Source organism: Furipterus horrens, unplaced genomic scaffold (genome assembly GCF_987537825.1).
Source record: "Furipterus horrens unplaced genomic scaffold, mFurHor1.1.pri manual_scaffold_1, whole genome shotgun sequence".
NCBI lineage: Eukaryota > Metazoa > Chordata > Mammalia > Chiroptera > Furipteridae > Furipterus > Furipterus horrens.
In genome coordinates, this window is record NW_028327171.1 from 195,960,610 (window position 1) to 195,985,128 (window position 24,519).

General features: G+C 45.6%; 2 protein-coding genes across 5 annotated transcripts in view; both read right to left on the minus strand.

The window, feature by feature from the left end:
* METTL21A (methyltransferase 21A, HSPA lysine) overlaps positions 1-11,237 on the minus strand; it is a 56,970-nt gene extending 45,733 nt beyond the window's left edge. For 2 of the 4 annotated variants that reach the window (XM_090282955.1, XM_090282951.1), the window contains exons 1-3: positions 11,010-11,070; positions 9,696-9,874; positions 5,536-5,647 (exon numbers count right to left, since the gene is read on the minus strand). In XM_090282955.1, the coding sequence (XP_090139081.1) occupies positions 5,536-5,647; positions 9,696-9,842 (259 nt within the window). In that variant the 5' untranslated portion in view covers positions 9,843-9,874; positions 11,010-11,070. Of the gene's footprint in view, positions 1-5,535; positions 5,648-9,695; positions 9,875-11,009 lie in introns of all 4 variants that reach the window. The other 2 variants (XM_090282961.1, XM_090282948.1) reach the window with 2 other exon arrangements.
* Positions 11,238-13,100: 1,863 nt separating this feature from the next.
* On the minus strand, positions 13,101-18,918 carry LOC150022579 (uncharacterized). Its single transcript, XM_090288175.1, is given in 5 exon segments — positions 13,101-13,607; positions 13,776-14,124; positions 14,126-14,260; positions 17,813-17,943; positions 18,901-18,918. Coding segments are annotated over 5 exon segments (1,140 nt in total).
* Between the last annotated feature and the right edge of the window lie 5,601 nt (positions 18,919-24,519).

A 24,519-nucleotide genomic window follows, 5' to 3' on the forward strand; every position in this document is an offset into this window, starting at 1 on the left:
TATGAAGATGACAAGATACCCATATCAGAGAAGGGCTCCTTTCTGGGCTTAAAGCTTTAAAAAGAATCGAGGAAGATTAATTGGCTACTAAGAAATCCTAGTCCACATCTCCTCATGCTATTATTAAGCAGCCAACCTATCTGTACTTAGTTCAGATATATATAATTATTGAAAAATGGTACACTTAGAAATTACTAGATAGTGGCATGCTCTTGCCCTCTTCTCCCCTGCCAGGCACATGCGCTATCTTCGCCCTTCTCTCTCCCAAGTGCGAAGGGCCCTTCTTTTACTCCTGTAACTTGTTTCCTGAGTCTGTGAAGCCCAGCTGGCTCAGTTCTACTACCTCTAACTTTCTAAATAAACCTTCACTTACAATTTGGAATAACAGAAATTCCTAAGTTGTATTAAAGAACTGTAGGTTAACATGTGAGATCATGTTGTATACATGCTGTATTTGTTTCTACATGCAGTGTATAAAATTAATGAGGCAATATTTTATTAATCTCATTCTTGTGGGTTTTTACCATAAGCAAAAGATCCAATTTTTTGAACCAGTGTATCTGAGAGAGGCTGAAGCCTTAAAACGAAGCCACCACGTAAGGTCAGCCCTGAAATACCTCATCTATATTATAGTAACAATATAATATATTTAGTGTTCCATTCCTGCATGAACGTATTGCCCATGGGCAATCCCCCACAGGCTTCCAGAGCAGCCTTGATCTGTGACATTAGGTCAGGACAGTATGTAATTTAGTTTGTCATTTCCAGTCCTGAGTGGGAGACTGTGAAAATGTTCAGGTGGTTAGATTTTACAAACACGGACCTACCGCTTTGTCTATTCATTGCTAGACAGAGTTTTGCCTGGTGGGCAGAATCCGGTGATACTTCCATCTCTCCTGGTAACACGACTCACAGACAGCCTTTTCCTGGTTTGACTCTGAGCTTTATCTCTGGATTTCTCAACAGTCTACAGAGCACTGTGCTCAATACCGGGCAACCAAGTGGTCTGCCTATCATCTCAGTGATCATTTTAAAAGTGCTTAGACATAGATCCCTCTGTCTCAGGGATTTCTAAGGCTCCTTCTGACCTGCCAGCTGTTCCAGGAGTCTCAGTAGGATCTTGATGTCAGTTGTTCCCCTGTAACATCCGTCAGTTCTACGAACTTCTGAGTGGTTACCATCAGCCACCGGCCAAAAACTCCCACCCTCACAGAGCCTACATTCAAGTGAAGAGACAACCAGTAGAGCTTTTTAAAAAGACTATCCAGTATGTTAGAGATATGCACTAAGGAAAAAATAAATCAGGGAAGACAGACATGAAATGTCAGGAAGTAAGGGGGGGTAGATTTTAGACTGGGTGGAAGGGGAAGGCCTCTGAGAAATGAGTGAGGTAAAGGCCTGGAGAGAAAGGAAATGACCCAGGGCACGTGGAGGGACAGATGTTCCTAGCAGGAAGGAGAGTGAGCAAGCACCAAGGCCTAGAGGGGAAGGAAAGGAGGGGACTAGAGTGGCGGATATGAACGAATGAGGAACAAAGCAGGAGAGAGGTCACAGAAGTACCAGGAGGGGAGGCAGATCACGGAGGGACTCTTTGGTCTTGTTTTGAAAAGGCTTTAGGTGAAGGAGGTGAAGGGATTAAGAAGCACAAATGGGTAGTTACAAAATAATCACAGCATAGGGAATGTAGTCGATAATACTGCGATAACTCCTTATCATGTCAGTTGGGGTACTGGAAATACTGAGGTCAGCAATATATAAAGCATATAATTGTCTAACCATTAAGCTGTACACCTGGAAACAACACAGAAAGATTGAAAGAAAAAAAAAAAAAAACACAAGGGAAGGCTTCAGCTTTTTCTGATCGAGGTGGGAAGCCCCTGGAGAGTGCTGAGCTGAATTGCTAATGACCTGAGTTGGGTTTTAACAGAATTCCCCACAGTGGGTTGAGGCCAGAAGCAAGAGGACAGTGAGGAGGCCAACACAGTGACCCGGGTGGAGGCTGGTGGCTTGTGCCTGGCTGGAACCGCCCCCAGACACCCTCCACAGGCCACCTTCCAAACACAGCACCCACAAGAATGCCCCCTCCTGACCCTTCTGGGGCCACTCCCTCACCGCTCACAGAATGTGATCACCCAAATGTCTATCCAGAAGGCTTCGTTCTGGAGTTTTCTTTGTGGGTTTGGGGGGAGGGTGTACAGAGGACATCTTAAGCTTCCTTTAATTGGTTGCTTTCTTTTTTCTTGTGCAATGTAGGGAAGAAACAGATAACTTCTCCCACAGGTTCCCACAGCTGGGATTTTGCTGATTGTACCATCTGTATCATTTAGTATGTTCTCATGTCCTTTGTATGTCCCATAAATTTGTCTGCTTTGGGTTTAATTGGTTGGACAAGACTATATCGGAGGCGGTGGTGTGATTTTCCTCAAGAGGTACCTGGTAGGCTCTGTTTTTGTGATTTGAGCAGCCCAGATCCTGAATTCATTAGAGTCCTTTTGCATTTATTTGTTAAGAAACTTTGATAAAGAAAAGCGTCTTCCAATTGCTTTTATTTGCTCATTGTGTATAGGAACTGTTAGAATAAGAAAGGAAGGGTAAATGTTGCTCCTCCCTGCCCTTTCATAAACCAGATTTCAACATAAAGAGTTGGTTTCTAAGCATCCTCCAAAGACAGCTATTTTGGTTCTTTTGTTGTTATTGTATCATGAACTCATGGATTAAAATAAACACCTTTGATGTAATTAAATCTATTGCCATTATCATCATTGATGTTCAAACTGTCCTACCTTTTGCCAGTGGACTTTTGACACAAACCCATGTCATTCTTGGTAGCTTTGTTACTATCTGGTATAACAAGATATGCCAGGGTTATCTTACTCATGTCTTGCCACAGACCTAGAAGCAGCCACTTGAAAGTATTTAATTTTTTTTTTTTTTTTTTTTAGATGGGAGAAACACCAGCAAGCTTGCATGGTGATGGGAATGAGCAGGGGAGAGCGCAGGTCAGGCAGCAGCAGTGCCGGGGGTTACAGAGCTTCTCCTCCAATCACTTCAGTCATCTCCATGAAATAAAGAGTCAAGGTCAGTAGCCAAGGGTGAAAATGGAGGAAGGAGGGTTGTAGGCTTGCAGGGGAAGAGAGGAAGTCGAGGAACTGCTCAGCAGCCAAACCGCCCTGAGGCTCATGACTGAATTTAAAATGAGACCAGCAGCAGGGCATCTCCTCTAGCCAGTTCCCTGCCCAGGTCTGTACCTGGGACAAGAAGAGACACGCTTAACCCTTGTTTTTAGCCTAGTGAAGAGGATGAAGCAAGGAAAGGCAGGGTGTTGACAGTATGTGAAAATGGTGGCCAAGATGAAGATCAATTATGCTGCGATTTAGGCTGGAGGAGGAGGGAAGTGAGGTAATATTTAGTTCATAAAAGGCTAATGGAAACTGGCCCAGTAGGACGACATAGCCAGTTGTCACTCAGTCATGTAAAAAGAATGTGTAAACATCTGTCCTCACGTTTAGTTTTTAGGTTTGTAAGCAATGACTTAATTTATTGAAATATTTAAGCACTCAGTACATGCTACTGATACAGAGAGAAGCAAGGTAAACCTTGCCCACTAGGAACTCAGTCTCATGAGGGAAAGAGACATAAACATATTGTGATACAATGTGTGAAGTAAAAAATAGGAAGGGGGTGTGCAGAGCCCATTCCTCAGGAGCCAGGAGAAACAGATACATGTGACAACGGCCTAGAAGGAGATGTGCTGGTGCTGGGACAGAGGTGGGAAGTACCAAGCACAGCACAGACGAGAACTAAGAGGCAATTAATTTTGCTTTGGGGCAGGAAAGGACTCAAAGAAGTGACAGTGAAGCTGGGCGGAGGAGCCACATCTCCCAATGGTGAGAACGCCATCCGCAGTTCTAGCTCCCAGGACCACCCAAGTCTTTCAGCAGCAACACCACACTAGTCCGCGGCTCTACAATAGTCTTTGAAGAGCCTCATCCTGACTTTCCCAACCCCGCAGATCCAGACTTCTAGGTCAGAAACAGAAATACTCAAGAGAGGCAATCAATACTAGTTGAGCATTTACTCTGTGCCAGTCAGTGAGCTAACAAGATTTCTACACTCATCTCATTTGATCCTCAGTGCAATTATTCCCCATTATATAAGAAAACGGCAATTTAGAAGTTAAGCGACCTGCCCAAGGCCACACAGCTAGCGGAAGTTAAAAGAGGTGTCAAAACCAAGTGTAATCCTAACCCAATGCGCTTTACCACACTGATGTGTCACTATACCAGCCAGTCGAGTTTTGCATGCAGTCCTCGTTGCCAGGAGGAAACCTCATTTCCTCACCCAGTGAACTCCTCTCTTCACAGCAGTGGAGAGTCAGCATCGTGGGGAAGAGAGCCTGGGCTGCTGTGTCTGACAGCCCTGGTTTGAGTCTCTGGGCTCTGATGCCCAGGACTTCAGAGAGGCTTCATCTCCCGGAACCCCAGTGCCATTTAAAAAATGGAAATGAAAAATAATACCGAACATAAAGATAAGGCGTACCTCGGGAGAACAAAAGGCAGGGTAGCAGCAAGGGCCTTATCCGTGACAAAGTGCTGTGTCTACAGACAGCACTAAATCAGTTCATAAGTACTTCTAACCTCCACCCCGGCCCAGGCACCCCGTTACATTTTGGAAGGCAGAATTTCAACAGAGAAAGGAATACCGAAAAAAAAAAGAAGTTAGGAGAAGGGCAGAAATTAGTTAAGAGTCAGCGTCATCATCACTTGGGCCTCATTAGACATTCAGGCTCTCGGGCCCCACACAGACCTTTGGAATCAGAAGCTGCCTTTAACAAGAGTCCCAAGTGATGGTACTGAAGTGTGAATATTCTGCATGGAATCTGAGAAGCTGGTCTCTCCTATCACTCCTAACTCAAACTGCGTGAACCAGAGATTGTAGTAAGGAATCAATAATGAACAATCAAGTAATGATGAGGCTTAAAAATATTCTAGGCCTCAAGGTATGTATACCAAACAAAAAAGAAAAGGACAAACCTTGATATTAATCAATTCAGAGCTATACACTGTTAAAACAGTTTTTGAATGTAAGAAGCCAGCGCAAACTGAGACAGGGCTGACCCTTTCTAAAAGACAAACACCAGTTTTATTAGCCATGAAAGAAAAAGACTGTCTGCTCTATCTTCCTTACAGGGTTAAATCCGATAGTGGATGGGAAAGCACCTAAACTGTAAAGAAAAAACAACTACGTACATGCATAAGAGAATTCTCTTTGAACTTAGAGTCACCTTCAAATCATATTGTCAGCCTTATAAAATTGAAGGGGGCAAAGCAAACTCCCATGAGAAGTATAGATAAGATAATAGAGAAGAAATTAGTCTTATTGGAGTCAAGAGCACCAGCAGTTGACCCATAACCCATAAGTACACGGGAAAGAAAAATAAGGGGGAAATGAACAATGGGTTTTATATGGAGGAAACAGCAAATGCACCTCTCAATGAGCTCCACTCCCAAAGGAGTGAGCTAACGAGTCACTCACCCAGCAAGGCGGCCACTATGCCCACCAGCCCTGTGCCAGCACCCAGCTCCACGGCAGAGCAGCCCCTGAGCTCCACAGCTCCCATCTCCAGATACGTGGAAAGAACGACAGCCTGAGTCAAAACACAGAGTGATTAGGAAGGAGGTCAATAAGTGCTCCAGGAGCTGAAGGGTTTCCAGTAGGTTCTGCACTGGCAGGAAGACATCACGCCCGCCCCCTCCTCCCATGGCCTGGTTCGAGTCCCAGTGGAACACACACAGGAACTCAGGGGCTGCTGGGAGGTGAGCTCCTAGAGTGAGCATAGACACGGCATCCCACATGACGGGGGCCCCACGGGACAGTAGTTGTCAATGACACTGCCCGCACAAGGTGGGGTCTTGCTGAATCAAGGAAGATTAATTTCTTAATGTGTCACTGCTTTACACTTGAGGCTTACGAAACTCCTCTCTGGCAGAGCTGACGTGAACAGTCTCTGTGATTTTGTGTAAGGGAATGTCTAGTTTCTAAACCAAGTTCAAGTCAGCAAGGCGACAATGTCCTGGAGAGGGAGAAAGCATCACAGACCCCAAGGCTCCTGAAGCTGCGTTCCTCCCTCAGGACTCCCGGACAGCCATCACCCACCAGGAGCCCTCACGCTATATTATTGGGCATCAAAAGTTATGTCTAGCCAAAGTTCTGGGTACAGATAACCCCCACATAACACAGTTGTTAGGTTCCTAACAAATGCCATGTTATACGAATCCATGTTATACGAAACAAAGAACTAGTACGAAAAGGGGGGTTAGGTTCCAAAAATATTAAAAACATACTATTATATTTTTATAATTGAGAGAAATATCTTTATTAAAGCAACTTTCATCAAAAGTACTGCATATTAATATGAATTAATGTTTTCTTCATCATCACTACTAAGCTCCATCAATCAAATGTTTTTTGACAAGATATCCTCATCCTCTGAACTTTCTTCAGCATTATCTTGATTTCTATGCTTTTTGCAAAAAATCTGTTATTTATTTTTTAAAGTATATTTTACTGATTGTTGTTACAGTAATTTCAATTTTTTCCCCTTTACTCCCCTCTGCCCAGTACCCCCTTCCCTCCAGCAGTCCCACCCCCCCCTTAGTTCATGTCCATCGGTCGTGCATATACGTTCTTTCACTTCACCCTTTCCTGTATTATTCTTAACTTCCTCCTATTTTGTATTTACCAATTATGCTTCTTAAACCTGCACCATTTTCCCCATTTCTCCACCTTCCCCCTCCCAGCTGATAACCCTCCGAATGATCCCCATACCTATGATTCTGTCCCTATTCTGGTTTGCTTAGTTGGATTTTGTTTTTATTTTTTAGATTCAGTTGTTGATAGTTGGGTGTTTATTGGCATTTTAATGTTCATAATTCTGATCTTTTTCTTAAGTAACTCCCTTTGACATTTCATATAATAATAGCTTGGTGATGATGAACTCCTTTAGCTTCACCTTGTCTGGGAAGTACTTTATATGCCCTTCCATTCTAAATGATAGCTTTGCTGGATAGAGTAATCTTGGTTGTAAGTCCTTGCTTTTCATTACATTGAATACTTCTTGCCAGTCCCTTCTTGCCTGCAAAGTTTCTTTTGAGAAATCAGCTGACAGTCTTATAGGCACCCCTTTGTAGTTAACTCTCTGGTTTTCTCTTGCTACTTTTAAGATTCTCTCTTTATGTTGGACCTTTGGCATTTTAATTATGATGTGTCTTGGTGTGGTCCTTTTTGGATCCAGCTTGTTTGGGATTCTCTGTGCTTCCTGGACTTGTATGTCTATTTCCTTCACCAAATATGGGGATTTTTCCTTCATTATTTTCTCACATAAGTTTTCAATTTCTTGCTCTTCCTCTCCTCCTTCTGGCACCATGGTTTGGATGTTGGCATGTTTAAAGTTGTTTCCTCATTCTGTACTGGCTGACTGTTGTTTTCCTCCTTATGTCCCAAATCATTGATTTGAACCCTGGTTTTCTTCCCTTCGCCATCGGTTTTGTGTGGCTTTTCCTTCATTTCATTTAGCATAGCCTTCACTTCTTCCCTTATGCATTTGCTGTTCTTAAGCATTATCTGTCAAGCCTGTGAGCATCTTTATCACCAGTGTTTTGAACTCTGCATCTGTTAGGTTGGCTATCTCCTCATCGCTTAGTTCTCCCACTGGAACCTTGATCTGTTCCCCTTTTGGGCCATACTCCTCTGTCTCCTCATCCTGACAGGCTCCTGTGTTTGTTTGCCTCTGTGCCTTAGGTAGAGCTATCACTTATGTTACGTTGTAAGGGGCGGAGCCTTTAGGTTTCCTCATCAATAGAGGGCGACCTGTTTTACCACGTGTGGCGCTGTATGTGGGGGAGGGGTCTGAGAGGGAACAATGTTGCTTGCTCAGCACTCGCCCCTTTTCCAGGCACTTCTCCCACTTTGTATGGGACTAGCACCTCTCTAGTTGTTGCCTTGGCTGTTATTTCCAGAGTGGATGGGTCTGTGGATGTTCTAGGACCATGGAGGCCCTTTAAACAAGCGGACTCTGCTGAGAGACAGGCAGTTTCTTCCTCCATCCCAACCCCCGCTGGTTTGCACAGTCAGAAGCAATGAGGCTTAATTTTCCCTGGCTCTGGGACCATGAGCTGCACAGTCTGGTCAGGAGCTGGGAACTTTCCCCAGGTGTCCCTCCTGACTTTTTAAAAAGTGTGACTGCGCTTTCCACCAGCTGGCCGCTGCCGCCGCCACCACACCGTGTCCTCTCCACCCCTCCTACCTGTCTGGATGAGTATTTCTTCTTTATATCTTTGTTTGTTGGACTTCCATGAAGCTTGATTTCCTGGAACTTCTGGTTGTCTCTAGTTTTGAGGTAGGTGTATTCCTTCTTAGTTGTGAAGGGAGATGCAGCATGTCTGTCTAGGCCTCCATCTTGGCCGGAAGTCAAAAATCTGTTATTTTAGACTGCTTGCTTTCAGCTGAGAGATCATTATAAATTCCGTTATATGGTGCTAAGCACTTTTCAAGTTCTCTTTTAAATTTCGTGCTCCTTTCAGTGCAAGGATCTTCATTTAAGAAATATGACTTGTAACTGTTTGGCTAAGTCTAGGCCTTTCTTTACGCTTTTTAGAGTAAACTGATAAGACATATGGGCTTGAATGAAAAATCTTAAATGAGTTATCTTTTGCTCTTAAAAGCTTTTATCATGTTCAGTATTGTACAGGTATTTTCCTAATTTCATGTTATATGGGAGTCTTCCCCAATTCTCTAACCATGTTAGAGTGAAACCATGTTATAGAAGTGTCATGTTAAATGGGGGATACCTATACTTGATATGTGAGTCAGCATTTGCATTCTGTTCTACAGAAGCAATGTAGACTATTAACATCCTTTTAAAATATAGTTTGTTTTCATGGCCACATACTCTTTGCATAATTAGCCCTTCCTCTTCTTGGTGAGCATTTAAGAGACTTGCCCAGTCTTCACTATTATGTACCTTTATTACTTGGTCTAGGAATACTTTTCCCATAATTACCTTAGACTAGACTCCTTGAAGTACTACTAGGTTAGAATAGATTGACTTTTATTCCTAAACATTTCTCTTACTTCCCTTATACAATGCAGAAACCATAAAACTGCATCTACACCAAGTATTTATCCTACATCAAATGAGCTCTCACTGAATCCCAGGTGTAGTGCCAGGTGCTGAGGGCAAGTCACTGTCATAAGCAGCTGACAACAGTGCTGGGAGAAGAAGTAAAAAAGCAATTATAATTTGCGACCACTACAACTATGAAAACTTAAAGAAAACACATGCTCTTCACTTTGGGCTTTGTCATTTTTTAATACTCTTTCTGCAATATTTTAATTTCCCTCATCTTTCCTTTGCTCACCCTTAAAATGCAACCTATTTCGGGGAAGATGGGCAAGAAAGTGATTCTAATGGGTAGAAGTTTTTTGGAAGCAATGGGGTGAAGAAAATAGTTTAAAATTGATCATGGTTCCACCACTCTGAATTTACACACACACAAAAAGAATCACTTGTGCACTTCAAGTGAAGTATACAGTATATGAAGTATATTCAATAAGCTGTTCTTTTATTTTTAAAAATAAAGACCAGCCTATAATCAATTGCAGATGTTTTCAGAGGTCCCCAAGGATTTGCTTACCGCGTCCCAAACCACTGCTGCGACTCCCAGCTGTCTCCAGTCCTGCCGGATCTGGATCGTGTGGTTTGCAAAGGAGAAAGTGGCAAGAGGCTTGTGGAATTTCTGCAACCCCATCTCCGCGGTCTCCTCATAGGGCACCAGGGCCATGTTGACTGCGCCAGCCCTCTTCTCCCTTAAATCTGTTGGGCAAAAAGAATCCTGCGTGTTCTGGCCAGGAAATGCATTTTCTCTTAGGTGGCCCTAAATGCTTTTGAAAGTGTTAGGGTTTCAAAAGAATAATCAAGGCCCTGGCTGCTGTGGCTCAGTGGATTGAGCGTCGGCCTGTGAGCCAAGTGTCACTGGTTCAATTCCCAGTCAGGGCACATGACTAGGTTGTACGTCAGGTCCCCAGTTGGGGGCGCAAGTGAGAGGCAACCACACAGTGATGTTTATCTCCCTCTCTTTCACCTTTCCCCTCTCTCTAAAAATAAAATAAACAAATACATAAATTTAAAAAAAAAGAATAATCAGAGGTGAGGGAAGCTTCTGCCTAATTCCTTTTACAGGGTTCCTCCTCCCAGTCTTCTGGGACGTGAGGTTTGGCTCTGAATTCATGCCGAAGTATGTCATTAGGCAAAAGCACCCTGTACGGTACAACGCCTGCAAGATGCCCCCCACACTTCACTGTTAGCATTCCGAGCAGCCTCGAGGGTGAGAGAGCCGGTGGTGCCAGCTCAGGGCTAGGGAGCAACTGGCGCTTTCTAACTGCGTAGGCCTGCACTGGCTGCAGCTGGATCTCGCTGCTCCCGGCAGGGTATTTTTGGTTGTTTTTTTGTTTGTTTGTTTGTTTTTGTTTCTGTTTTTGTTTTGGTCTTGTTTCCACCCCCACCAAAGCGGTGAGTTCTCTAGTGACAACCAAGGACCCCCACCGGCACTTGGACTGTTAACGGCTGGATGGTCCTACTCTCTGACGCCAGCCGTATCTGTACGGTGGAACCAGTTCCATTCCCTAACGACTGGAAGTGAAAGACACTCGTGGCTTCCGAGTTGCTCGCGGCCCCGGATCCTGAATGGACTCGGGGGTCTGCGGCTAGGAGGCCTTCCCGGAGTCCCCCCAAACCTGCGCCACTTGCCCCTCGGAAGCGCCAACAGGTCCGCACTTTCTTCCTGCAGGCCCCAGAGCTCTGGGAACCGGCGGGGTGGAGATGGAAGACTGGAGAGGGCCGATCCAGACGCCCACCCACCCCGGGAGTTCCGAGCGCTGCCTGGAGTTGGGCCGAGGGTACGCCCTGGCCGCCCCCGAAGTGGGGTCCGCGATACATCGGTCCTACTTACGGTTCCCGAGGCAGCTGCCTGGTGCGCGCTGCGTTTCCCCCGCCCCGAGGCGGGAGGCAGAAACGACCCACCTTAAAGGGTAGGAGAGCTGGGAGCTGGGCCTGGCGCGGGCTGCACAGGCAGGCGGCTGGAGGAAGGCGGCTCTGAGTACGCGTTTCCGGTTTCCTCCCTTCCCACACTTCCCGACAGGTGCCTGGCGATCGCTGGGGGGCGCGAGGCCGCCGCTTGTGCCGCCAGGGGCCAGGAAGGGAGACCTTGCCTACTGTGGGGGGTGGTCAGCCCTTATTCCAGGGGATCCACAAGGTATTCGGGCTCCCATGTCTGTTGCTCCGCGGCCGAGGGCAGCACTGGCTGCAGAATGAGTTGCGGAGAGGGCTTGGGGCACTCTGGCGATCGGTGAGAAGGAAGCCACCAATCTGGTCATTGGCTACGCCGTAGTACTGGTTGCACTTTTCTATCCATGTGCTCGTTCTCGCGTGCGCGTTTTTTATATTTATGTGCTTGCTCGTTTTTAGTTTATTTATAGGTGGCCCGTTAACGGGTGTAGGAAAAAGTTCGTTCCAAAGAATACACAGTCACCCACCCATTCGTCCACGCGTCCCCTGTGAAGTCCGAAGCGGTATATTTGCCAGCTCGGTGACATTACATTGGGAAAGTGACAAAGCCCTTAACTAGAGCGCAAACGCGTTGCCGGCACTTGGCGCCTGCTCCTGTATTGTAAAACGCGCGCGCGCGCTGAGGGGACCCGACTCTGCCCCTGGCAGTTGCAGCAGACCCCAGTCCCTAGCCGCCCCCCACCCCCGTCCCGGGCCAGATGGTTAGCGCATCTACCCTGGGGACACCCATTCTTGAGGTGAAAGCTGCTGACAGCGTGGCACCCAGGCCGCAGGGCCTCGGAAAACGCGTGGCTGCAGGGAACACCCAAGAGTGTGCTCACGCGTGGAGCAGCTTTCTCCTTTCCTTTTTTGCTTTGACCCTGATCCCCAGTCTCCTCAACCCAACCCACCGCCACTCTCTCACGGAGATTCTCAGTCCGGGCTGCTGCGTGTCTAAATGCTTTTCAACTCCTGGTACTGAGCTACGAAAGCCTCAGTGGGTGTGCGCTGGGGCCCAGCACTGGTCTTTTGCAGAGCTTCCAGGGTGATTTCCGCGTATGGCCACCCGCAGGAGGTTCAGGCCAGGCCTGAAGTAGCCCCTCTGCTATCACGCAGGGGGCGTGCCAGGCCTCACTCTCCCGATTTTCTTAACCTTCACGCAGAAGCTGGGCCTTGGGCTGCAAAGGTGACTTGAAGTGTACTTGGACGGTAGAGGGAAGGTCTTTTTTTTTAAATGCACTTATTGAGACGATCATATGTTTTCTGTTTTTCTTCTTTAAAAAGATTTTATTTATTTCTAGAGGGAGGGGGAGGGAGGGAGAAAGAGAGGGAGAGAAACATCAACGTGTGGTTGCCTCTCCAGTACCCCCAACTGGGAACCTGCCCCAGAACCCAGGCATGTGCCCTGACTGGGAATCCAACCGGTGACAGGTTTGCAGTTAGGCACCCAATCTACTGAGCCACACCAGCCAGGGCTCTTTTTTCTTTTTTCTTTGCTCAGTTTATTTATTTTTATTCATTTTTTTATAGGATAGAATCTTTTTGAGAGCTATTTTACGTTCACAACAAAATTGGAGAGAAGGTACTGAGATTCCCGTTACACTCCCCACCCTCACACATGCACAGCCTCCCCCATTGTCAATATCCCCCACCAGAGTGGTACATCTATTACAAATGATGAACTTACACTGACACATCTTTACCACACAAGATATGTTTACATTAGGGTTCACTCTAGGGGTTGCACATTTTATGAATTTGGACAAGTGTATAATGACATGTATCCACCATTATGTTATCACGCACAGTAGTTTCACTGCCCTGAAAATCCTGTTGTCTGCCTATTCATCCCTCCTCCATAACTCCTGGCAAGCACGGATCTTCTTATTCTTTCCATAGTTTAATCTTTTCCAGGATGTCATGTCGTTGGAATCATACAATATGTAACTTTTTCAGATCAGTTTCTTTAACTTAGTAGAATGCGTTTAAGGTTCCTCTATGTCTTTTCATTCTGGGCTAAGTGAGCGATAGCTCCTGCATCCACTACTGTCTGTGCTAACTCTGGAGAATGCTTTGCAATATCACTGAGGACCGAAGCAGCAATCCTTTTCAAAGCAATTTCTGGCTCCTGGATACAGAGTACTAGAAGAGGAACTGCTCCCGCATCCACCACAGCTTGTGACAGTTCTGCATTATGTCTTGCATTATTTCCAAGTGCCCAGGCTGCAGCCTCTTTGACGCCAGGAGCTCCTGCATCCACTACTGTCTGTGCTAACTCTGGAGAATGCTTTGCAATATCACTGAGGACCGAAGCAGCAATCCTTTTCAAAGCAATTTCTGGCTCCTGGATACAGAGTACTAGAAGAGGAACTGCTCCCGCATCCACCACAGCTTGTGACAGTTCTGCATTATGTCTTGCAGTATTTCCAAGTGCCCAGGCTGCAGCCTCTTTGACGCCAGGAGCTCCTGCATCCACTACTGTCTGTGCTAACTCTGGAGAATGCTTTGCAATATCACTGAGGACTGAAGCAGCAATCCTTTTCAAAGCAATTTCTGGCTCCTGGATACAGAGTACTAGAAGAGGAACTGCTCCCGCATCCACCACAGCTTGTGACAGTTCTGCATTATGTCTTGCAGTATTTCCAAGTGCCCAGGCTGCAGCCTCTTTGACGCCAGGAGCTCCTGCATCCACTACTGTCTGTGCTGACTCTGGAGAATGCTTTGCAATATCACTGAGGACCGAAGCAGCAATCCTTTTCAAAGCAATTTCTGGCTCCTGGATACAGAGTACTAGAAGAGGAACTGCTCCCGCATCCACCACAGCTTGTGACAGTTCTGCATTATGTCTTGCAGTATTTCCAAGTGCCCAGGCTGCAGCCTCTTTGACGCCAGGGTCAAAATCTTCCAAGCATATCACCAGCGTATCCAGTGCCCCACAATCAACTATTGCCTGAGCTAGTTGAGGAGAATGTTTACCAACTGCTCGTAACACAAAGGCAGCTGCTTTCTTGTAAAAATGCCGCGTTTTGCAGGGTCTCGATGTTTTGGGGTCTGGTCGCCAGCTCTGCCACCATCTGCACGAACTGAGTCCGGGCCTTCTGGTACTGCTCGAACACTGCGAGGAGAGAAACGGTGGGGCCGGCCGCCCTGTCGGCCCTGCCCCCGCCGCCCCCAGCCCATATCACCCTGCCCAGGCTCTGTAGCTTCAGCTTCACTGGAGAGGACACTCCAGTGTCATCGCAAGGTGTCTATTCAACACGGGAGGAGACAGATACTGTGTCACTCCCGAGTCGGACTGCACAACCATTCTCGGCGGTGCAGACAGACTCTTAAGAAGCTACACCATCGTCTCTCGAGACGGACAGGCTGCCGACGACGACGACGATGTCTTTTCATTGTTTGGTAGTTCACTTCTTTCTAGTGCTGAATAACATTCCATTGTGTGGATGTTCCGCGGTTTATCTACTTACCCACTAAAGAACATATTGGTTTCTTCCTGGTTTTGGTAATTATAAATGAAGCTACTGTAAACGTCCATGTGCAGGCTTTTGTGTGCACAAAAGTTTTCGCCTCCTTCGGGTAGGTATCTAGGAGCATGAGAGTTGGATCATGTGGTAAGAGTGTGTTTAGTTTTGTGAGCAGCTGCCAAACTGTCTCCCGAAGTGGTCATACCACGTCTCATTCCCTTAGCAATGAACAGGAGTTGCTGTTGCTCCTCAACCTCACCAGCATCTGGCATTCCGTGTTTTGGACTTGGGCCACCTTAATAGGCCTGTAGTGGTATCTTGCTGTGTTTTTAATTTGCAATTCCTTAATGATGTATGCTGTGGAGCATTTTTTCCCCAGTTATTGAGATATAATCAACATAAGACATTGTATTAGTTTAAGGTACACAACATATATGTATGTGATATATATATGTATATGTATATGTGTATATATTGCAAAATGATTACCACAGTGTTTAGTTAACATCCATCACCTCACATAGTTACAATTTTTTCCTTGTGATGAGAACTTTTAAAATCTACTCTCAGCAAATTTCAAATGCCCAATACAGTACTGTTAACTAGAATCACCATTCTGTACATTACATTCCCAGAACTTATAACTGGAAGTTTGTACCTTTTGACCATCTACACTCATTTCCCCCACCCACCATCCTCTGCCTCTGGCAATCATGAATCTGTTCTCTATTTCTATGAGTTTGGGGTTTTGGAGTTGTTGTTTTTTTTAGATTCCACATATAAGTGAGATTATACAGTATTTATCTTTCTCTGCCTAACTTACTTCACTTACCATAATGCCCACAAGGTCATCCATGTTGTCACAAATGGCAGGATCTCCTTTTTTATGGATGAATAATAGTTGTGTAATAGACAAGAACATCCTTAGTCCTACCAGTGTTCTAAGTGGTGCCAATTGGAGACACCAGAAAAAATGTTTAGAAACATATGCAACTTGTATAGCAGTGTAGACATTAAGCGGAGTTCTGCTTTTTATCAAAATAAACCAAAAACAGCCAGTGGGTTCTCTGTGAATACTTGAAAATAAATTTTTAATCTTCACAAGAAGTTGAGTATGTGGTAGACTATATTATTTAAACACCTAGTCCACCTTCTACACAGGCCTGTCCTTGGTGTCCCTTCCTGAGGGAGGGACGTCTCCCTATCCTATTGAGGTCAGGCTTGGCCAGATGACTTTCTTTGGCCAATGGAATGTGGGTGGAAATGACATTTGTCACCTCCAAGAAGGAACATGAGGTGTCTGGCATAGCTGTGTCATTGCCCCCTTTCCCTGTGTTCCAAAGCTACATGTCCCAGATTGGGGTGCTCCCTAACCTGGAGTCCCCAGGCGGAGCCAACTACAGCTGACCTGTGATCCATAAGTGACAAATAGACCTTTGCTGAGGTAGCCATTGAGATCTGGGCCTCATCACTACAGAATGACTCAGCATAAGCTGACAGAACACAGATGTGGAAGCGAGAAATTTCAAAAAACAGAAGTTGTTAGGATGGGCAGCTTAGTGTAGCTTCTCAGTGAAGAAGATGCATTTTTGGAGCTCGGCCCAGCTCATAATGACTCCTCAATTGCCCTACACCTGGGCCTCCATTGTCAGCATCCGCTTAAGATTACTGACCACCTTGATCCAACTGGGGGATTCTACGGCTTGGAGTCGGTTCTACTGACAGTCTTGCTAGGATGTGAAAAAAGGTAGAGTCATCCTTTGCATTTTCTGTAATTCCAAAGTGCAGCTCAGTTATAATATAATGATCTATAAGTTGTGCTTTTTTCTTTAGCAAGGGGCACTGGGCTTCTTTCCTTGGTCCTCTCCTGGACCCAGGCAACTAAAAAGGGGACATGTGCATCTCCTCCAGCCCAGTGGGCACCTTCAGGCTATTGGGCTCTTCATACCCACCAGCCCCTTGTGGGGAGCAGAATTTAGGGTGAGAGTAGAATGTAAATAAGTACACCTAGAACCTTTGGTTGATGGCTTTGCATTTTTAACACCAAGACTAAAATGGCCTTTCCCCAATCAGATGACACATCACCAAGGTATAATTGAGGACAGGCACATATTCTTCTGTCCCTCCTGTTTTCCAGAAATAGTCTATGTATGAGGTCACAGCAGAAACAGCCACCTTGATACAAGGTGATCCCACCCTCGGCCAGGGGTGGATCCCCAACCCAGGCTGGGTAAATAATTTTCTCTGTTGAGTGAGAATTCAGAATTGCTGTTGTACACCTGTTGTTATTATCTTTATTAGCCCAGTATCTAAATATTTCCCGTTTGGCCGGCAGCAGTTTTCTTCTGCTCAGCTTCTGGAGCAGGTCCATATTGCAGAACTGGCCAATGAGCATGTCCTTCGATCTGCCGTGGGTGGTTCAGAAGCAGCAGCGTGACCAAAGCTGGGTTTATCCACCATCCATCCTGACTCTTGGTGGGACAATCAGAGACCCAGTGCCGGAGAAGGATAGAAGCCAGGTTCCTATAGGTCATCTTGTCCTAAGGGGACTGAGCCAGCAGAGAAGGGAGGCAGTGCATGTGCTAGTAGAGGGAGAGGCTACCTCCTGCTGCGCCCTGTGACCACCTGGACCCAGCTGGCTGGGAATTTTTAGTTATTTGAACCGTTCAACTCCCTGATTAGCTTAAGCCAATTTGAGCTGCTTTTATTGTCCCCTGAAGAAGAAACATGATCCATTCAGTCTGGGCTGGTCCCTTGAACAAAGGAGATAGAAAGTCCCACTGTGTGGGGCCAGCCCCCATGTGCTGAGTATGGAGAAGCCAGGCTGCAGAGAGCAGCTGGAGGCGGAGGGGCCTGTGGCTTTCCTGTCCTGAGCCTTTCTTGGCTGCACCTGGGCTGCCAGGACCTATAGGACACCAGTGTAACCTGATAATAAATTTCCCTTTCTTGCTTAAGCTGGCTTGAGTGTCTCATACATGCAACCATAATCCTAATGGATAGTATGTCTTCTGTTGTCTCTATTATTTATTTATTTATTTATTTATTTATTTATTTATTTATTTATTTATTTTGAGCAATAGTGGTAAGATTTACTGAAGATGGAAGGGCACACACCTCTGCCTGCATGCCAGATACCCCTGAAGAGGCCGCCACTCTGCCTCAGCCACATCCAGGTGGCTTAGCTTCATCTTGCTTTGGAAAAAGTCCAGCGTCTGGGGCCACAAGCCCACCTTGACCTCACCCAACCCAGGAGGAGGGCCAGGACCCAGAGCTGCTGTGCCATTGGCCTGGCATCTGAGGCTCCAGTAGTTCAGCACAGTCTCTGTTCCCGTCCACCCCGCTTTTGGCACCCTGCTTTGGCCCGTGGAGCTCCTATGGAAAGGGAACATGTGAACACCTGTTGTATGTTTTTAGGAAGTAATGTAGACAAAATACAAATATTCTATCAGGTCCTGGTATACGATTTGGTGATGGCTAACTTCCTATCCTATTTGCCAAACTAAATATGATCTTTATAGAGGGATATGTGTTTGAAAGACAAATCTCCTCTCCACACTCACTGTTAGCAGATAGCTTGAGTTAGCACAGACCTTAATAAATGTTGACAAAATTGAAGTGTGATCTCTGGCTTCATCTTTCCTGTCCATTCTAGAATGAAGGAGTGGCCCCTCCAAGCCCCACAGCACCCCCACACCCACCCTGGGAGTTCTGTCCTCTCCCCAGGCCTGAGGAGACTTGCTCCTCAACCTGTTCCATCAACAGCTTCTTTTTGCCTTCAAACAAATCCAACAGTCCCCTGATATCTCAAAATTCAGTATTTTAAGAGTGATGCTTGCTTGCTGCTTATGGGTTTGTGGGAGAGGAGCAAACTTTCCTCTACCCTCAAAGTTCTTCTGGCTGGTCTAATAAGCAAACAGACATGAGGCGGATCAGCAAAATTACCAAATTTAATGCATACATATATATGGGAACTCTGTATACACGAGAGAGGTGGAGACCCCACATGCACAAGAGATTCAGAAAAGGGGGACTGAGGTGTGTTAGGCATTCTGAGCTAGGGATGAAACCTTGAGTGCTTCAAGGGATCATTTCAGGATGATAAGAACAGCAGATGCTTAGTAAATAGAAGTTTTCTTGCCATGTAGATAGGTCAAGGCTCATAATTTAAGTTCTTCTAGGTAGTAAAGAGAGGAGTATAAGTTTTTTTGAGGCTGTGGCTAATGTTGTCTTCAGCTCAAAACAATCTGCATGCAACAGAGGCACATCTTGGGGTGACTTGTTCTGAACCCCCACTGGTTTTCACTGCTGGTCCTTCTGCTTGCTATCTACCTTCTGCTCTCCAGCCATACTGGGATGTTGTCTCAGTGCTACTTCTGGCCAGCACTAGATCTTATCTCTGTCCAAGAGGCCAGAATTCTCTGTGGTATTGGACTTAAAGAGGCCCTGGGGGGAATTCTGTGCTGGGACGTTGAGGCACCAGCCTCTGGCCTCACTCTTCTCCCATTGCCTCCACTCTGCTTCTAGGCTCCCCGAGGCTGCTGCAGCTTCGCTGAAAGCTGGCCTTTTTTTCCTACACTTTTGCCTGCTTAGCAGGTTTACTGCGACTTCAGGTGCAACATGTTCAAAAGTACCACTTCCACGCAAGCCCAGTGTTGCCCCTGAGCAGCCACAAGGGTGCAGAGAAAGAGTAGGGAGTTTGACATTGCACAATTTGAACCCAGTCCCCATTCTGCTAGTCCCTGGTCATGCAACCCTGGGCAAGTCACTACAACTCCCTGACTTTATCTGCTTCCTTATCTATAAATGGGGGTCAAGGGACTGATTTCCCTCCTGACTACATCCTTTCCCAGCTGTATGACCTTGACTAAGAAATCAGTAGTTCTGTACCTCATTTTCCTCATTTGCAAAACAGGGATCTTACCACTGTGAACATACCCTGTAGAGAAATTGTATGAGTTTATTTGAGCCAAACTGACGACAGTTTCTGGGCAGCAAAACCTCCATGGGCTGAGAAAATGCTCCTGAGAATAGCAGTTTGCTGCTTATTTTATACGTAGAATGGAAGGGGGAGATGTAAGGAAGGTTATACGATAGCCATTGGTGGTAGATTAAAGGAGGCAGGGGTAGCAAAATGGGGACTATCTGGGGCTGGATAAAGATAAAATGGAGAGAGACTTCTTTCACACTGGCGGGTACAAGATAGTCAATAATTAACACAGCACAGAGAGGCAGCATTCAGGGAACAGGATAACAATGAGGAGTTCTGTGGCCTCCTGCTCTGATGCTGGTGGTTGTGCCCTGAGGGGTCTGGAAGAGAAGATACTCTGACATTTCAAAGGTATGTTATCGTAGGTACAAAAAGACAATAAACAGGCTCACTGAGGTCAAAACTGACCTTTGTCAAGGAAGCTGCAGGCCTAGAACGTGACTACCCAACATGACTTGCTGTTAGTTAGGAATTTTTATGTTTAGACCATCCTATGTGGTTACTTCTGGTATGTGAGTTTGTAAGGCCACCATGCAGGCCCCCCTGAGCTTGTCAAACGTAGCACGGGGCCCTGTTTTGGTCCACACCATGACCCTGTCGGCTTGATGTCAGGTGAAAGGTGGCTGTCAGATGCTCAGTGCTTAGACCAGAGCCTGGCCTACAGGAAGCACTTACTAAGTATTTATTGTTACTGTTTTCCTCATTGTTGTCTACTGCTCCAGCTTTTTCTAGTTACCAAGATTGGTGTCCATATTTTTCAGTCTGTTTGTTCATTGCTCAGGGGGCTTGGTGACCAAAGTGTCTTCAAGGGACTGGCCTTGGTGGTCAGTGTACACCCCAGGAAGGAGCCAGATTTCCCCTCTACTCAGCCTTCTCCTTGACCTCCTCCGCAGCCCTGGCTACTTGTTGTGGGACCTGCCTTGGACCAGAGGACGCTGTGAAGGACTTACATCGTTTGTCATCCCTCAGTTACTTATCAGCCTGTGAAGTCAGTGCATTTGCTTCCTAGGACTGCCATAGCAACACACTACAGACTGAGTGCCTTATAAAAACCAGAAATGCATTCTCTCACTGTTGTGGAGGCTACAAGTCCGAAATCAAGGTGTAGGTAGGGCCCCCTGTGAAGATTCCAGGGAAGAGTCCTTCCTTGCCTCTTCCAGCTTCTGGGGGTCCTCGGCATTCCTTGGCTTGTGGCAGCACATCCCAGTCTCGGCCCGTGTCTTCCCACGGCAGTCTTCTCTCCATGTGTCTGTGTCTGCAAATCTCCCACTCATTACTAGCAGACTAGTCATCGGATTTAGGGTCCATCCTAAGCCAGGATGACCTCTTCTTTACTTGATTACATCTGCAAAGACCCTCTTTCCAAGTAAGGTCCCATCACAGGTACCAGGGTTTAGGACTGGACTTCAGTATATCCTTTGAGCGGACACTATTCAGCCCATAACAGTCCCCAACCAAAGCAGCAAGGACAAACAAATGAGGGGAAAAATTTAATGAAAATACTGTTTTAAAAAACTGTATGGATTTGCTTTAAATTGATGATTTTAAAGTAGAAAGTGGTATAGGATAGTAGTTGAGAGTGTGAGCCACTGAGTCAGAGCATCTGAGTTTAAATCCTGCAAAGATCAATTTCTTCCCTTTTGTAAAAATAATAATAATGCCTGTGTCATCGGACGATTGGGAGGTGATGGTGGTAAGGTGGTGGTGGTAAGAGAGCTAAAAATACGTCCATCACCAGATATAACACCTGTACATAGTAGTTTTTTAGTAAGACTTATCTGTTATTAACTCCGTAGCAGTATTTGACTACTTATTTATCATTTTAGAATCTTAGTTTTTTAATTTATTATTTAGAATCCTAGTTTTTCAAAAAGCGAGAATACTTTAAATGAATTCATTGTTATTAAGCCTTAAATCAAGCATAACCATGCCCCCAGGCAGGCCTTACCTGTCGCTTTCTAAATGGTCTACTTAGCGCCCACACAGCCTACCATCAATTAAGATAACAGGGATGATAAATACCGAGGTTTACCTACATTGTATCTGTTGCAATGAGCTTTCTGCCACCATGGCCTGTCCTCTAGGTGAAGGTAAATGCATTTTAAATATCAGCTTACTGTGACATGGTGTAGCCACTGCAGTGAACTGGAAGAGACTGGCTACTTGGTTTTACTTAAACTTAAATTTACCACAATGACAGCAGCATGGACAACACACACCGTAAACCAAGTTCTAGAGCTGTCTTTATACAAATGCAGTTGAGATGAGTTTTGTTACCTTGGCATTTGACCTATAGTTATTTTTCACTAAATGAAATGGAGGAGAAAAGGGAGAAATAGAGGAAATTTCTTTAAATTTATTGTTAATGTTTCTCATAGTTATTTTTTTCTTGAATGCTAGATTCTATCCTAAGCCACTATAGTTGATGTTTTAAGTTAATATTTTATTCAGTGTTATAATTTGTGCTATTACCTGTTTTAAAGATAAAGAAATGAGACTTAGCCATTTTAAAACTATGACTTTTAAAACAGACTCTTCGTCGCTATACACTAGAGTTTAATCTGCTATCAGAAAACACATTGCCTTAAACTTCTAACCCAGCCATTTTCAAACCTCTTGGCTTTAGGGACTTTTACATTCTTTAAAATTATCGAGGATCCCGAAGAACTTTCATGTGGGCCATATCTATTGATATTGATCATATCAGGTTTTAAAAAATTAAAAATGAAAACAGTGAACTATTTGTTAATTCATTATAAAGTAACAACCATGCCTCCATTACACGTTAACATCACAGCAACGACATCATCATGTGTAGGGAGCCTCTAGAAAGTTCCATAGTACATTCATGAGTGGATGAGCATGAAAAAAAGCAAATAACATCTCAGCATTATTCTGAAAATAGTTTTGATATCCTGGATCCCCTACCATGGTACCAGGGTTCCCCAGAAGCTGCAGACCATACTTTGAGAACTGTTTGTCATAACTGTTCCTTAGCCTTCTTGGCAAAACTCTCTTCTTTGTCTAAACTGCTATCGTTCAGAGAATCAGTAACAAGAAAACTCTGAGGTCCTAACATGAGATGTAAATATATAATTGATATGCTACCGATCGTCTTTTACTTCGAACCTGCAAGCAAGTAGGCGATGCAGAGTTTGTGTTCTGACCAGGCTCTGGCGGCTGGCGCCCTGGGGTGGGCCACTTAGCCTCTCTGAGCCACCGTGTCCCATCTGGAAAATGAGCAGGCTCGTGTACCTCAGAGCCTTGCTGAGAGGATTCAGAGAAATAATCTCTGTAAAGGAAGACTATTTTCCCAGCCCCCTTTCAGGTAACTTGGGGCCATGTGCCCAGGTTCTGGTCAGTAGGATGACCAACACGCCGCTGCCTGAGAGCCCTCCACCCTGAGAGGTGGACAGCCTGGAGGAGCTAGATTCTGAGTCACTGGACTGTCACATGAGCAAGAAATCACCCTTATGTGTGATACCACTGAGCTCTGGAGTTTGTTCACTGTGGCAGTGGGGCCTGTTCTATCTTCACTAACACACAGGTCAGGTCCTTGGAGCGAGTGGAAGGAGAGGGCTCCGAGGGAGTGACATTTGAAAGACTAGAAATGTGAAAGGTTAGAAGGTCAGAAGTAGGGTAGGGAGGGGAGGGGAAGGCATTCTAAGGAATGGAATGGAAAATGCAAAAGCCCCCAGGCTAAGAGTGAAACCATCCAGAGATGAGCCTTGAGCAAGGGGGAAGAGGCTTTAAGGGTAAAGTAAACCCAGGACTGAAACTTTTTAAGTCCCGGGACTCCCCAAACAGCCTGCCTGCAGGAGAGGCCTGTCTGCATCATCACTACCAAGTCCTCCGTGTGAGTGTTGGAGCCCCAGGTGACGCCGGGGGTGAGGCCAGATGCCCTGGACGATGCTAACAAACAGCAGAAGAGTTACTGTCTGCAGGCTCTTCAAGAAGCTTAAGGAATAAAGCTCAAGTTGGTGCCACAGAGAGGCAAACATAGATCACAGCCTGGTATAACTGCACTCACCACCATTTTAAAGTTCTCCTCCAGCTACTTGATATCCAAGTTTTCATAAGACCTCACTACGTGGAAAAAAGGACCGAAGAACTGCCCACTACTACCCCGCAGGATGTGGGGCCCAGCTGTGTGGCAGCTGCAGACACTGTTCTCAGTCATCAGCACAATAAGCAGCAACCACTTGGGCTGGAATTCCCGGGCTTGGCTTCTGCTGGGCTTTGCAATTCCAGCTGTGGTTTTCAGAAAAGTGTCGAATAAATATTTGTTTATGGATGAATGAATGTGTGGGGTTCAGAGCCAGTCACCTCAAGACGTGCCTCAGCGGTGTGCAAATTATTTTGCACTGAGGGCAATGTTACCTTCAGATTCAAGAGAAACTTCTGCCCTTCCCTTTAACTTAGGCACCTTGTTCATAATAAGAAATTATCAGGCATCATTTATTTTGACCAATCTATTGGGCAGGACAAACTTATCATCCTGCAATGACAATTGGAAGCCCCCAAGGCACCTTACCTCATCCCTAGCTCAGGACGTCTTATACGCCCACATTGCCTTTCTATCTCCGAACCTCTCCTGCATGAGGGGTCTCTGACTTGTTCATGTATGCAAGGTTCCCGTACATATGAATGTATTAAGTTTGGTTATTTTCTCTTACGGACCCATCTGGTGCTTGTTTGCTTATTGGACCAACCAGAAGAGCCTTGTGGAATTTGTTCCTCCTTCACAAATGCTGCAATTCAGTACTGTCCCACCAAATTAGTTCCCACCTCACTAATTCTAAATTCTACTTATTAGACACCTTTGAGTGATTTTTTCTGTATGTGTTTCATTAAGCTGAGGTTCAGTGAAATCCACAAGTGTGCTGAATATTTGGACATGAAGCTATTGACCGCTCACCTTTTAATGATGCCAGGAAAAGGAATGGAGCTGTTGTCTGTCC